The sequence below is a fragment of the Bubalus kerabau genome, chromosome 13 (genome assembly GCF_029407905.1).
Source record: "Bubalus kerabau isolate K-KA32 ecotype Philippines breed swamp buffalo chromosome 13, PCC_UOA_SB_1v2, whole genome shotgun sequence".
Lineage (NCBI taxonomy): Eukaryota > Metazoa > Chordata > Mammalia > Artiodactyla > Bovidae > Bubalus > Bubalus kerabau.
Window position 1 is genome coordinate 18,063,313 of NC_073636.1, and position 16,188 is coordinate 18,079,500.

Below are 16,188 nucleotides of genomic sequence, written 5' to 3' on the forward strand. Positions count from 1 at the left end.
TTCCAAACAGCCAGAAGTGCTGAAAGTAGTTGCCTCCAGAGCAGAAATCTATGACACTTTTTAAGGGAAGGAAGAGTAACCAGAGGATAATGAAACAACTAGCTATTGTTAAAAAGAAAAAAAAAAAATGTGGTACATTTGCACCAACATTACCAGTGCCTATCTCCGCAAAAGGGATTTGGATTTTTATGTAATATAGTGAAATAATAACCCAATTATTGGTGTAATATATTGATACATAAGATCTTATGGAAAAACTCAAATGAACTTTTTGGCCAACCCAATATTACTATCATCATGGTAGCTATCAATTTAAAAGCATTTACTATATCCTGAACTATATCTTATCTATGTACTTTATACATATATTAACCCTATGAGATATTTTCATTCACATTGTATAGCTAAGGAAGCTGAAACACAAGGTAAGGGACTTTCCATGACTGCACAGAATTTGAACCCCGACAGTCTGGCTTCAGGGCCTGTGCTCAGTTCTGACAATTGCAAGTCATCTAGGCTAGTCAGGACTCTGGTCCAAGTATCAGAAACATAACTTAAACTGTCTTAAGTAAGAAGGCAAATTTATTAACCCATGTAAACAAAACTGTGTAAACCCTATGTGTAAACATAGGGATAGGGTTTTCAGAGTTAACTGGATTAATGGACTTGAGCTCACCATTTTCTGACTCTTGTTTAAGTTCCTAGGTCTAGATGTTAGCTTATTTAAGCCTTATTTAAATAAGGCTTATTTAGAAGTTGGTTATTTAAGGCTCCTCCTAGTGGCAAGATAGACATCCTCAGGATCTCTCAGTTATAACCTTAGAGGCTGTAATTTAAAGAGAAAGAGAATGCAACAATGAGACAACCACTACAGGCCTATCAGAATGGCTAAAATCCAAAACACCAACTCCCAGTGCTGGCAAAGATGTGGAACAACAGGAACTCCCACTCACTACCGGTGGAAAGGCAAAATAGTACAGCCACTTTGGAAGGCAGTGAAGTGAAAGTCACTCGGTCATCTTGCGACCCCACGGACTGTAGCCCGCCAGGCTCCTCTGTTCATGGAATTTTCCAGGCAAGAATACTGGAGTGGGTTGCCGTTTCCTACTCCATTTGGAAGACAGTTTGACGGTTTCTTACAAAATTAAGGGTGACTTTACCATGCAATCCAGCAATGCTCTATTAGTATTTACCTGAGTTGAAAACTTAAGAGCACACAAAAACCTACTCAGAGATGTTGACAGCAGCTTTATTCATGACTATTAAAATTTGGAAGCAACCAAGATGTCCTTTAGTACATGAATAAAGAAACTGGTACATCCAGACAATGGAATATTAATCAGTGCTAAAAAGAGATGAATTACCTAAATCAGAAGGCAGCAAACTACAGCCCATGGGACAAATAGGGCCCCCTACTTGTTTCGTAAATAAAATGTTATTGAAACACAGCCATAAAAACAAAAATGAGCTATGAAGCTATGATATTACATGGAGGAAATGTAGATTGCAAAGTGAAACAAGCCAATCTGAAAGGGCTACACACTGTTATGACTCAAACTATGTAAGATTCTGGAAAAGCCTTTCTGTCCAAGCTCTGTGAAATAGATCCGGAGAGTAACTCTTATTGCTCCACTGATGGTCATATGCCCCTCCCTGGGATTGTCACTGTGGTCAAGAGGAGAAGGAGATAGGCGCGGGCCAGATCTGAGGGACATGCCCATTACTGTGGCTTGGGCTGGGGCAGAATTGCAGGGAGGAAGAGGAGAGGGATGTTTTATCAGCGGGGGGAATTGGTGCTGGGCAGAGAAAACACCAGTGGCTACACCTCACCTGTATTATGTATAAATTTAAAAGTTGTTTGTTTCTTTTGAAAAAGGAAAAGAACACTTATCATTTTTCAGCTTGAAAAACGTGGTTCCACTGGAAAGGAGGATTAATGGAGAGAAAGACAAGATCAGGGTGAAAACAAGGAGAGAAAACAAGGACTAAGAAGTAGAAAAGAAAATGAAGAGAATTTAGGACAGTATTAAAGGCCAAAAGACGTGGCCTTTCCTGTGTATGGGCAAAACTTATAAAATTAGTATCTCTATAAACTAGAACAGTTTTATTCTTTAAATAATATTCTTACAGACAAAGATATGAGACCCAGTTCTAGCCAAGAAGATGGTGAAGGGATGTCCTGTGAGACTTCCAGGAAAGTTACTGTTTCTTTATTAGATAAGGATCTTTGCCTGCCGGTACTGTAGACATTGGACGGAGATTATTTGGCAAACACAAAGAGAAGACCCACACCCTAATGATGACAGGACAGAACAACAGACGGAACCTGTGTCCCTGAGGGCACTGCAGGAGCACGTCACTAGCCCTGGACTTCCTAACTCTGGACTCCTTGTAGATGAGGAAAACAACTCAAGCTGCTGCAGTTAGGTTCCTATCACAGGCAACAGAACACTGATATCTTAAGGACTACAAACAGCTGTCATCACTTTTATCACTACCTGGAGAAGTGACGGAGAAGGCGATGGCACCCTGCTCCAGTCCCCTTGCCTGAAAGTCCCATGGACAGAGGAGCCTGGTAGGCTGCAGTCCATGGGGTCGCTAAGAGTCGGACACAACTCAGCGCCTTCACTTTCATGCACTGGAGAAAGAAATGGCAACCCACTCCAATGTTCTTGCCTGGAGAATCCCAGGGACAGGGGAGCCTGGTGGGCTGCCGTCTATGGGGTTGCACAGAGTCGGACACGACTGAAGCGACTTAGCAGCAGCAGCAGAGAGGTTACAAGTTATATGTTTGTATTAAAAACACCATTTTCTACCTAAGACCAACTGTATGCATTTAAGATGGCTGATGAAGGCTGCACTGAGAGGCTGTGGGAAGCGACTGAGTTGGAATAAAAATTGAAAAGATTTTCACATGATCAACAACACTTTCAACTAAATGAGTTAAACATCACCCCGTTTCTTTCTTTTTTTTAATGATGTGTAATAGCATGGCTTTATTTTGAAAGAAGAACAATTACTTTCTCTGAATCCCTACTATTTATTCTTATTTAAGCCTTAGTATATAATCAACGGACTTCTAACAGTAACAAGAAATAAAAACCATAACAATTCTCATTAACCTTTTATTTTTAACTTAGTTTTACAGTAAAGAAACAGAAAAGTATTATCATTAAAAAAATACCATAGCTGTCAATCTTAAATGAGATTCTTGTTAAACAAAGCAGTAACACTACGTCCTGTAATTACATCTTTACTTGTATATACAAGAACAGTGTGCAAAGTGCTTTTCAAACTATAAAATAAGACTTTGGAATAGGATACAATTGGTTATCCCTAGGAGCTAGTTACCTCCAACTGCTTGTCACGAATCACAACTGCTTACATTCTTACTCTGCATCTTATTTCCTTATATACTAAGAGGAAAGCCACCATTTTCTGATACCAGATAGAGGGCTAATTTTTTAGAATAATTCCAGATCCACAGGTTTAAATTTTATTGTTACATATAATTCAGTTACTGGCTTCATTTTTTTCCCCTAAATAAATAGAGGACAGCTTTTTAAAAGCAAATACTCAGTAGATCCATTTAGACAGACACATTTTAATCAAGATGGGATTAAAAAATTTAAAAAAAAACACCAAGTTACATGTAAGAAAAAATCAAGGGAAAAAACAGTCTTCAGAAAAGCAAATCATATTCTTTTTCTTCAGGTAAACAAAGAACCACCCTCTACTAGGGACAGATTACTTTCTCTCTTATCAAAAACACTCTGAACACATGATGCTAAAGCCAACATCACACATACCAAGAATATTTAAAAATCATTTGATACCTAAGCCTTTGAATCAGAGAAATCTTGGAAGTATAAGTAAGGTACATCTACATGAGCAGGGAGTTTCAAAAGGTATACAGGAAGGACAATTCCAAAGAAAGCCTTCAAGAATCTAAATTACAGTCGTCTTCTTAATCTATAGGTGGGGGGTTGGGGAGAGACACTTAAATTTACATTAGTTGGGTGTGTCTTATTCAAATAGAAGCTTATGGCCTGCTAGCTTGCAAATCCCTCCAACACCCCTTGAGAAATAGGTACGTCTCCAATATTATACCCCGAAGAAAAACTGAGGCACTAAGAGGTTAAGAGTCCGGTCTGTGTGGTTTATACCAGTTGCAGAAAAGTGATTTTTCATGTATTTCCTTTTGACCTTTGTAAAAACAGTATAAATAAGTTTTCATTTTATATTTCAAAGCACCCTATGAAGCAGAAACAAGATATTCTCAGTTAAAGGAAAATGATTACAAAGGAATCCATGTATATAACTGAATACAAATCTTATTAATGATCTGCAGACTCAGAACACACTGACAAACCTACTTTAAGCCCACTCTTCATCATTTCCATTAGCCGGTAAGGTCTATTCTGTGAATCATTTGTAAAAACGAAGCCTAGTACACAGGGCTCTGCTTTGTCATGATGCCTGAACACTGAAGTCAGAGCTGTGCATGCCCAAGTGGGATCTTGAGCAGCCCACAGAGTGGATGTGGAGAAGATTCTTCCAGTCTTTTTCTAGTAAACTGCATGGCGGTTCAGTGACTTAAAAAGACGGTTGATTTATTAGTTGAAATTCACTCCTGGTTTGCATACTTTCTCCTATTTAATTTAGAAAGTTAAAAATACCCAGTTATAAATCTGTTCTCATCATCACAACTATACCTGGGAAAAGCAGCTTATCATTCTCTATGGGAGATAATCAGGTAAACATGTTACCAAACAGTAATTAATAATTTAATGTCCTTCGAAGTCAAGGCTAGGGGAAATCTATGCTACTTATCACCTAGTTGAGATTGATTATTCAAGTATCAGCAATATTAGACCTTAAAATGTTTATCATTTGTGTAGTGCAAAATATATATATATATATGTACACAAACCAAACTACTGGACAACAAAAATGTAATCATCACAAACTAGGATTTTCGTGTAAGCTCCACAATTGGTATCATCCCGAGGTTATCCAGGGCCAGCAGATTTCTTCAACAAAATGTCATTTTCTTTAGTTCAGTTTTCTTTGAAAAGAGGAAAATAAACAAGGTCTTATGAGTATAAATGCAACCTGAATATGAGACACATCCATACCAAACAATTTGCTGAATGGCAACATAATAATAATACTCAAATTCAAAATAAGACCATGAAATTACAAATGATTCTTATGCAGTTACTTCATGTCACTTAGAGCTCAACAGGAAAGATCCAGCTGCAAGTGATGACATTACCAAGTTACAGTTTCCAACAAACAATTTAAATGCACCTTTCCTGGGAGAGAGGTTCAAGAGGGAGAAGACATAGGTATACCTTTGGCTGATTCACGTTGATATTTGGCAGAAACCAACACAGTATTGGAAAGCAATTATACTTCAATTAAAAATAAATAAATTTAATAAATAAATGTACACTCCTCTTATGGCTTCTAGAATCTCATCTAGTTGGCTATTCCACAGTTCAGACTTTTGCAAATTATTTCATAATTTTATCAAAATGGAAAAGTTCTGAAACAAAAAACTTACTAAAACAACAAAAGTTTGCTAGATGCACAACCTGAACTGTTCATTTAATCAACACATATTATGTATCTGATACTTTCTAGGCACTGTGCCGGTGACTGAGGATCACCCATCCATAAGGCAGGCTCTCAGCCCTCAAAAAGCTCTGTTTAATTGATGGGATGGGGTGGAAAGGACATGTGAACCAACAACTCAGATATGTATAATGTGACAGTTTTACTAATAGCAGGGTCAGTTACCAGGGAAGGATAAACTTGTGAGCACACGACAACAATCACATGTGATCTGAATTCTGGGAAAGGACCCACAGCTGTAAAACTTCTAAACAGTCCTCAGCATTGCAGAGGCCAAAATGCCTGAAACTCATTACACATTGATTCCTCTCCTCTGTAGAAGGGCTTCCCTCATTCACATGGCAAAGAATCTGCCTACAATTCAGGGGACCCAGGTTCAATCCTAGGGTCGGGAAGATCCCCTGGAGAAGGAAATAACTACCCACTTCAGCAGTCTAGGCTGGAGATTCCAACGGACAGAGAAGCCTGGCAGGCTATAGTCCATGGGGTTGCAAGAGCCAGACATGACTTGGTGACTACACCACCACCTCTGTAGAAATAATCTTAGGCAATGCCTTGGCAGGGATGACCTTGTACATAACTGGACATTCTTTACCCTCTGCAGAAATCTTATGTACATCTGGGTGTGACATTTTAAATAAGCAGATGGATTTTCACATAACAAGAGAAGATTACTCATGGCATGAAGGAAAAAAAACCCTGGAGGAACAGAATCATGGGTGGTTGTAAAGACTGCCTGAGTGAGGTGTTAGCAGAAATGCTGACAGGGAGGTGCCTGAACTCACGTGATGCAGATTGCCATACAAGGTCTTCTAAAGATTTACCGAAAAGCACATGACTTGATCTATGAAACCCCCGATCTTCGACTGTAATAGGGTAATAGACATAAGTCACTATTACTGTCTTCAGAATTTGGGGATTTTTTTCAGGCACTTATGAGCTTTCTCTCCTTTTATAAAAAATTAACTTGCATAATGGAGGGTATAGGGGGTAAGAGAAGTTACAGAAAATAACAGAAAAGAAAGCAGGAATAGCATCCTGCCTTCCCCCAGCCCACTGAACTCTGCTCTGTCAGGAATGCTGAGATGTTTCTGTGCCCCAGAAACCTAGGCGTGACTTTTTAAAAACATTTATTTATTTTTAATTAATTAAAAACACGCTTGCTTCAAAGTACAGGCTATCACAATTAAGCTAATATTACAATAAAGTGAGACATGCAAATTTTCAGGTTTCCCAGTGCATAGTTTACACTCTACTGTAGTCTATTAAGTCTGCAATAGCATTATGTTTAAAAATACCTGTACATTCCTTCAATTAAAAATTGTGAAGTCAGTAAGTCATGTCTGACTGTGCAATCATACGGTCTGCAGCACACCAGGCCTCCCTGTCCTTCACTATCTCCTGGAGTTTCCTCAAACTCATGTCCATTGAGTCAGTGATGCTATCCAACCATCTCATCCTCTGTCGTCCCCTTCTCCTCCTGCCCTCAGTCTTTACCGGCATCAGGGTCTATTCCAATGAGTCAGTTCTTCACATCAGGTGGCCAAAGTATTGGAGCTTCAGCATCAGTCCTTCCAGTGAATATTCAGGGTTGATTTCCTCTAGGATTGACTGATTTGATCTCTTTGCTGTCCAGGAACTCTCAAAGAGTCTTCTCCAGCACCACAATTCAAAAGCATCAATTCTTTGGCACTCAGCCTTTTTTATGGTACAACTCTTAAATCCATACATGACTACTGGAGAAACCATAGCTCTGACTATTGGACCTTTGTTGGCAAAGTCATCTTTGCTTTTTAATATGCTGTCTAGGTTTGCCATAGACAAACCTTTTCTACCAAAAATGTTTTATTGCTAAAAAATGCTAACCATCATCTGAACCTTCGACAAGTCATAGGAATAACATCAAACATCACTAATCACAGATCACCATAACTGATTAAAAAAATAATGAAAAAGCCTGAGATATTTCAAGAATTACCAAATAAGACCAAGAGACATGAAGTGAACAGATACAGGGAAAATGGTGCTGATAGGCTTACAACAGGGGTGTCACAAAACTTCAGAGTTCACAAACTAGAATATGTGCAAAGTGCAAAAAAAAAGGAGACAAGGTCTGCTTGTAACATTTAAGACTAGTCTTGTGGACTTAAAACGTCTGTTTTCAGTGATTTCCCTGGCGATCCCGTGGTTAGGGCTCAGCACTTTCACTGACGTGGCCTGGGTTTGATCCCTGGTCAGGGAACTAAGATCCCACAAGCCATGTGGTTTGGTCAAAAAAGAAAGGTCTGCTATCAGTACTTAAGACTTAAGTCATGGACAACTCTAATAGCAGAGTGACCCGGTTAGGTATCTGAGGGAATATGGTACCACAGGAAGTACCATCTTAGGAGGCTGGCTGTTCGGGGCCTAATTTTGAACAGGGCTACAGATGTTACTCTTCATAGCATGCAGAAAGAATGTTTTTCAGATACCCTACAGATTGATATAGGATCTCATTTACTTTTATCATTTTCTAATGTAAGCTATTATATATAGAATGGATAAACACAAGGTCCTACTGTATAGCACAGAGAACTATTTTCAATATTCTATAATAAAACATAATGAAAAATAATATAAAATATATATGTATATGTATAATTGAATAACTTTGCTATATAGCAGAATTAACACTAAATCAACTATAAAAAATGTACATTCTTCTATACTGGGGGGGAAAAAGTCAAGCAGTGGACCTTAAGTATTACTTTCCATGTAAAAAAAATTTTTTTTAAAAGCTTAACACAAATAGATAAGCAGTTACTTTACATGTGTATAGGATTATCTCAGTGTATGCTTGCATCCAGATGCATATATATATACGTTAAATAAAATCAAAGCCTATCCATGTGACATGGTACTTCAGCTGCTCTACCAAGAGTGGGCATTTAGCCATGTATTCAGCACATATTTACTGAAAGCCAGATACGTGCCAGACACTGTGCCAGAGCATGACATACAGAATGGGCCCTCTCCTGGCCACACTTTTCCCATCCTAAGAGGATTTTTAGATCTTTGTCTTCATCGCTAACACGGACCTGTCTCCTCCAAACCATGCACAATGTTCTCTAATCTTCTTTCCTATGAGACTAAAAACCTGATAAACACTGCCAGATTCAGTTCAGTTCAGTTCAGTTGCTTAGTCATGTCCGACTCTTTGCGACCCCATGGACTGCAGCACGCCAGGCTTCCCTGTCCATCAACAACTCCCGGAGTTTACTCAAACTCATGTCCATTGAGTCGGTGATGCCATCTAGCCATCTCATCCTCTGTCGTCCCCTTCTCCTCTTGCCTTCAATCTTTCCCAGCATCAGGGTCTTTTCAAATGAGTCAGTTCTTCACATCAGGTAGCCAAAGTATTGGGAGTTTCAGCTTCAGCATCAGTCCTTCCAATAAGTATTCAGGACTGATTTCCTTTAGGACGGACTGCTTGGATCTCCTTGCAGTCCAAGGGACTCTCAGCACCACAGTTGAAAAGTATCAATTCTTCAGCACTCAGCTTTCTTTATAGTCCAACTCTCAAATCCATACATGACTACTGGAAAAACCATAGCTTTGACTAGATGGACCTTTGATGGCAAAGTAATGTCTCTGCTTTTGAATATGCTAGGTTGGTCTAACTTTTCTTCTAAGGATCAAGTGTCTTAATTTCATGGCTCTAGTCACCATCTGCAGTGATTTTGGAGCCCCCCAAAATAAAGTCTGCCACTGTTTCCACTGTTTCCCAATCTATTTGCCATGAAGTGATGGGACCGGATGCCATAATCTTCGTTTTCTGAATGTTGAGTTTGAAGCCAACTTTTTCACTGTCTTTCACTTTCATCAAGAGGCTCTTTAGTTCTTCTTTGCTTTCTGCCATAAAGGTGGTATCATCTGCATATCTGAGGTTACTGACATTTCTCCTGGCAATATTGATTCCTGCTTGTGCTTCATCCAGCCCAGCATTTTTCATGATGTACTCTGCATGTAAGTTAAATAAGCAGGGTGACAATATACAGCCTTGACATACTCCTTTCCCGATTTGGAACCAGTCTGTTTTCCATGTCCAGTTCTAATTGTTGCTTCTTGACCTGTATACAGATTTCTCAGGAGGCAGGTCAGGTGGTCTGGTATCCCCATCTCTTTAAGAATTATCCACAGTTTGTTGTGATCCACGCAATCAAAGGCTTTGGCATAGTCAATAAAGCAGAAGTAGATGTTTTTCTGGATCTCTCTTGTTTTTTCAGTGATCCAATGGATGCTGGCAATTTGATCTCTGGTTCCTCTGTCTTTTCTAAATCTTACTTGAACATCTGGAAATTCACGGTTCATGTACTGTTGAAGCTTGGCTTGGAGAATTTTGAGCATTACTTTATTAGTGTGTGAGATGAGTGCAATTGTGCAGTAGTTTGAACACTCTTTGGCATTGCCTTTTTTTAGGATTGGAATGAAAACTGCCAGATTAAAACATGCCTAAAGCCCCTCAGACAGCATATTAAAAAGCAGAGACATTATTCTGTCAACAAAGGTCTGTCTAGTCAAGGCTATGGTTTTTCCAGTGGTCATGTATGGATGTGAGAGTTGGACTATAAAGAAAGCTGAGCACTGAAGAATTGATACTTTTGAACTGTGGTGTTGGAGAAGACTCTTGACAGTCCCTTGGACTGCAAGGAAATCCAACCGGTCCATCCTAAAGGAGATCAGTCCTGGGTGTTCATTGGTAGGACTGATGTTGAAGCTGAAACTCCAATAATTTGGCCACCTGATGTGAAGAGCAGACTCACTTGAAAAGACCCCGATGCTGGGAAAGATTGAGGGCAGGAGAAGGGGACGACAGAGGATGAGATGGTTGGATGGCATCACCAACTCAACAGATATGGGTTTAGATGGACTCCGGGAGTTGGTGATGGACAGGGAGGCCTGGCATGCTGCAGTTCATGGGGTCGCAAAGAGTCAGACACGACTGAGCGACTGAACTGAACTGAACTAAAAGCCCCTCAAAGCCAAAACTTTATTTCTGATTCAAACATGGCTCCACCTCCAACCCCGGTTGGTTTGTTACATGTGTAACCAAACAATACATAAAAACACCGTCTCATCAAAATGCAATTGCACAGCACTAAATAATTTACAACTTGGAAGGACTAAACACCCAGGATACATTGAAAACTGGATACAGATTCAATAATAATAAAACAAAATTAAAAACAGAGCAAAGTTTTCCCATTCAGAGACATCTGTCAACAGATAGAAGGCATACTTAGGAGGACTGTTATATACTTTCACTAGTGAGGAACATTAAAAAATAATAATCATTTTAGAAAAACTGTAATTTTCAGAGACTAAGCAAAGTACAGTTTGTTTTTTCAGTTTTTAATAAAGTGACAAGCTGCTTCAACCTTAAGTGTGAAATAATACTAAAGTAATAAGCTTTATGTTTTTTTGTCCTGTGCCCAGTTTCTCTATTCTCCAGTCCCCAACGTTCAACAAAGGAAAACATGAAAAAGAATTCTTGAATGCATTGCAAAATATATACACACTTTCCATTAGCACCACTGTTCCCAGCTGCTTAAATTCAGCATAACCACCTACTGAAAAACAGTTTGGCTCTTTTTTCCTCCTGTTATCAGGGATGTTAGGATTTAAAACACTAGATAGAACCCAACCATCACAGTAGAAACATAAATTGTGTGGGAAAAGAAAGGATTTAAATTACGGTGTATATCTTAACAGCTGAAATAACACATATACAGATGGCTTAGAAAGGGGTAAATGACACTGAGAAAGCAGCTTAGGCTTCTGAAATCCCACCTAAGTTTCTATAAGTCAGCAACTATATTCCAAGAACACTAATGTATCAGAAAACTTACTGAGTTCATTTATAAACATAAATCAAACTGTCATAACATAAGCAGAGAACAAAGAAGACTAAACTGAGGTCACGTGCATTTTCAGTTTCTCTACTATGAAGTACTCTCACTAGAGCACTTAAGAGTAGTAAGCCATTTACCCCTGTGATGTAAGAGAAGGGTAAATATTTGGTTTTTGCTTTTGTTATCATGTGCAGTAATTAGAAACATCAGTTCTTTGGTAGAGATACAACAGACATACAATTATTTAAATTTGTAGGTTTTTTTAAAAATGTGTTTCTACTGCACATACATAAGAGAACACTTAAAATCCTACCACCAAACACCCCCTCTCTTTTCCCCATCGGTTCTGACCTAATGGGAAATGGTGACAAAACAACAAAAACATAATCAATGAGGCCAAGAACGACCAACGTTTGTCCCTCTGCCCATCCAGGGAAAATAATTCAGTTTATGTAGTGTCTCAAAAAATTGCTCTAAAGATTTTCTTGAACCCAATAGTTTTGGCCTCACATTACTCCTCATCTAGACAACCTCAGAGTACTCGCCAATGATTCTATTATTTTCCGTCTTATCTGAATTACTTCCTGGCATCCAATCTGGAATTCTGGTTCTCAAATTAGAATAAGCCCTACTTCTGGAGACAGTCAACCACCAGGGTGAACATTTTCTAAAGTGCCAGTGTCTATATTTCTAAGGTACAGAAAATGAATGCAGGCATTTTTCATCTGTTGTCCTTTAATATTAGCAAAGGGCCCAAAATAAACATCAGATGTTAAGAACATTATTTCTCCATAAAACTTATGCCTGTAATCAATCATTTTCTTGTTGCATGAATCCAAAGTGTGCAAATTCTTTAGATGCTCTCAAGTGAAAAAATTTTAATCTAACAAGTGTCTAGCAACCCACCAGATATCGTTACCAAGGTAGTCGCAGTCTCAGATCAGTACAGGATGTTCAGTATGACGATCCATCTGTAAGACGGACCTATTTCCCTGACTACTGCTGAAAGCTCTGCCTGCTGTAGAAGAGTTTGCATACCCCTTAGAATACATACTGCTTAGAGTTATATACCCGTATGTAAACTGGTAATATAAACAGGCTTCCCTGGTGGCTCAGACAGTGAAGAATCCACCTGCAATGCAGGAGACCCAGGCTCGATCCCTGCGGCACAGAGATCCCCTGGAGGAGGAAATGGCAACCCACTCCAGTATTCTTGCCTGGAGAGTTCCATAGACAGGAGTCTGGTGGGCTACAGTCAATGGGGACGCAAAGAGTTGAACATGACTGAGTGACTAATACTTTCACTTTTTTCACTTTACAATTATAAAACTATCATATTACCTTCTCCTTCTTTGGTAATATAAATGCACCAACCACTGGGCAATAAAAGGCCATATGATAGCGAAGGTTAATGCACCAGGAGACATCTCGAAGGGCCACCAAGATGGTCTCTGAGAAAATAAAATAAGCTGGTCACCAATCTGTTACATGTATAAACTTAAAAACACATCTAGTTCATAATTTTTAAAATATACAATAAAAGATTTCATTCCTCCTAGAGGGAGGGAGAAGGCAATGGCACCCCACTCCAGTACTCTTGCCTGGAAAATCCCACGGGCAGAGGAGCCTGGTGGGCTGCAGTCCATGGGGTCGCTAAGAGTCAAACACGACTGAGTGACTTCACTTTCACTTTCCACTTTCATGCATTGGAGAAGGAAACGGCAACCCACTCCAGTGTTCTTGCCTGGAGAATCCCAGGGACAGGGGAGCCTGGTGGGCTGCCGTCTATGGGGTTGCACAGAGTCGGACACGACTGAAGCGACTTAGCAGCAGAGGGTGGGAGATAATTTTAGAGCATAATTCACGTAGACTTTCAGAAGTCCTTCAGACCGACAAGACAAACATAGATATATAATTTTTTAAATCTTCTACTTTGTATAGTAGTGTAGCCAATCAACAATGTTGTGATAGTTTCAGGTAAAGAGCAAACAGATTCAGCCATACATATACATGCATCCATTCTCCCCCAAACTCCCCTCCCATCCAGACTGCTACATAACATTGAGCAGAGTTCCCTGTGCTATACAGTAGGTCCTTGTTGGTTACCCATTTTAAATATAGCAGTGTGTACATGTCCATCTCAAACTCTCCCTTCCCCCCACCCTTCCCCCGCAGCGACCAGAAGTTTGTTCTCCAAGTCTATGATTCTCTTTCTGTTTTAAAACAAATATATTTTAAACCTCAAAGTTCAAAATGGTAAATATTATTTTGAAAACTTTAAGAGTATCATATAATCTATATTTATTGTAACCTGTTTGAAACCCTGGCGCTTAGCTTTAAGAAAAGAATTTCTTACCGGTGAAGTGGGCTGATTACTGGTCTGTAATGCTGATGATTTTGCCTATAAATACAAACAAACAGTGATTTAGCTTTGACAGAAAGAAAAAATACAGTACTCTTTTCCTATTTCCTGTCTTTTAAAAGAAGCCTGAAATATTAGTTTATTCTCAATTTTTCTGCTAATTATGATTATCCTGAAACTCAGAGTGACCAAATTAAAAGTCCCTAAAGTTGCCAGCCAAATAGTTATCTTTGGCATTTTATGTTTTATAGTAGTTCAAATATAAAATTATCAAAATAAAACCTTAAATTAATGAGCCATTACTTCTTTTACATTCTTTTTAAATTACCTACTCAACATTTCTTAATTCCTTAAATTCCACATAAACTACCAACTTACAAACATTCGAGGAGAACTGCAGCCCTGATCATTAAGAATGCAAAAATGTAAAGATCAAGTGAACAATATCCAAATATTTGTTTTGGAAATTCATGATCAGCTATAGCAAACCACAGTGGAGGTCAAATTATAATTTTTCCTTTCTCTCTGCTTAGAAGTTTTCATCTTAAAAATAATTTACATTAAAGTATGGGGAAGTTAGTATATTAACCCTAGAGCATTTTAAAAAGGGGTCAAAATAGAGGACCATGCTTACTATAAAACGATGACACTTCAATGATGGACTCTAGGACATTAGCTACAGTCTCTGTTAGTGCCTAAAACTGTACTATTCAACAATTCTTGTTCTCCTGTTCTTCTTCTTCCTACTTCCAACATGGTACTCCTAATTTTATAGATTGAAAATTTCCTATTACTTTAAGTGGTATTTGGCTTTTGGCACAGTCTTTTCTGAAATAGTATTTTTAAAAGTAGATCCTTTTAAAAATCATTAATCTCCACTGATGTGTGTAAATCAGATTTCTTTTTTAATCTAACAGCAAATAATTACTGTGCCCCCTACTTGGAATGAGGCTGCATGCTTAAGCAGCAGTAAATAAAATAGTTCCTACAATCATGGTGTTTAATAGTAACAGGAAAGAGATATTAAACACACAGTACCAAAAAAATCACACATTCAACATTGAAAAACCATTTTGTAAACTGTTACTGTGTACCATTTTATGCTTCCAGAATCTCTTAGCAAAACCATTCAAATCAGTGTGTTTGAGTATTTTTCTCAGTGTGTTTGAATACACCTCTTGATAAAACATCATCTGAGCCCTGTTCCCTAAAAATAGATTCTTACTTAGCTGCTAAAATAAGGTTTGGGTATCATTTGTGTGGTCCATTTAAATCAGATTAACGCAGATTCCAGTTGCACACTGTTTGACAGGATCAACAGCAGATAAGACAAGACAAATGCAGAAGCCCACCTGTGATGCCGCCAGCATCTCCAGTTTGTGGAGTCTCTGGAGGACGTTCTGCATGTCCTCCTGCAGGCGCATGAGCACAAGCGCGATCTGCTCGTTCAGGCTGCCCCTTGAGCCTCTGTCCGAACCCCAGCGTTCCCCATCACCTCCACTTCCCACTTGCCGACCCTTGCTTCCTTCGCTCAAATGCTGCATCCTGTGCCCTATTTTAAGAGACCAAAATAAATTACTTTCTGGCTCAGTGGTAAAGAATCCACCTGCCAATGCAAGACACACAGATTTGATCCCTGGGTCGAGAGGATCCCCTGGAGCAGGAAATAGCAACCCACTCCCGTATTCTTGCCTGGGAAATTCCATGGACAGAGGGGCCTGGCGGGCTACAGTCCAAGGGGTTGCAAAAGAGGGACACGACTTAGCACCTGAACCACAACAACAGTCATATTTATACAAGTAGAAACGGTGGCGTTTGGGTTTGGTTTTGTTTTTTTCATTTTTCCTGTTTCTTTGAGATCTAAATTTCCAAAGTGGAGTGGAAGCAATAATAAAGTACACAAAATAAACTACTAAAATCAAAGAAGTTGACATAGGTGGAAACTTCCATTTACACTTACTGTTTTTTTGCTAAGGTTTTATAATATACCTAATAAATTAGTACACAACTCAATGTATATAATATATAAATAATATACATATTTGGGTACATTCTTAAGAATTATTTACTAATATAGTAACAAGATTGAAAAATATGAAAACTGTTTCTTTTAGAGTACTGAGAGCTACATCAAATAGCCATGTTTTCTTATCTGGTCATTGTAAGCCTCCCAAAGGTTTTTAACTGATTTTTCTTATAAATGCCATCATACTTACAGACATATGGAAATCTCACTACTATTAACACATGGTTATCTATCCATCCATTTTTTCCCTACACATATATTTACAGAAT

At 38.7% G+C, this 16,188-nt stretch overlaps 1 protein-coding gene across 6 annotated transcripts in view; it reads right to left on the reverse strand.

Annotated features, from left to right (window-relative positions):
• Positions 1-3,111: 3,111 nt before the first annotated feature.
• Positions 3,112-16,188, reverse strand: part of ACBD5 (acyl-CoA binding domain containing 5) — a 31,493-nt gene continuing 18,416 nt past the window's right edge. For all 6 annotated transcript variants that reach the window (XM_055543623.1, XM_055543625.1, XM_055543624.1 and 3 more), the window contains 4 exons: positions 15,246-15,445; positions 13,888-13,932; positions 12,873-12,982; positions 3,112-5,068 (listed from right to left, as the gene is read on the reverse strand). In XM_055543623.1, coding sequence (XP_055399598.1) covers positions 5,056-5,068; positions 12,873-12,982; positions 13,888-13,932; positions 15,246-15,445 — 368 coding nt within the window. In that variant the 3' untranslated portion in view covers positions 3,112-5,055. The remainder of the gene's footprint in view (positions 5,069-12,872; positions 12,983-13,887; positions 13,933-15,245; positions 15,446-16,188) is intronic.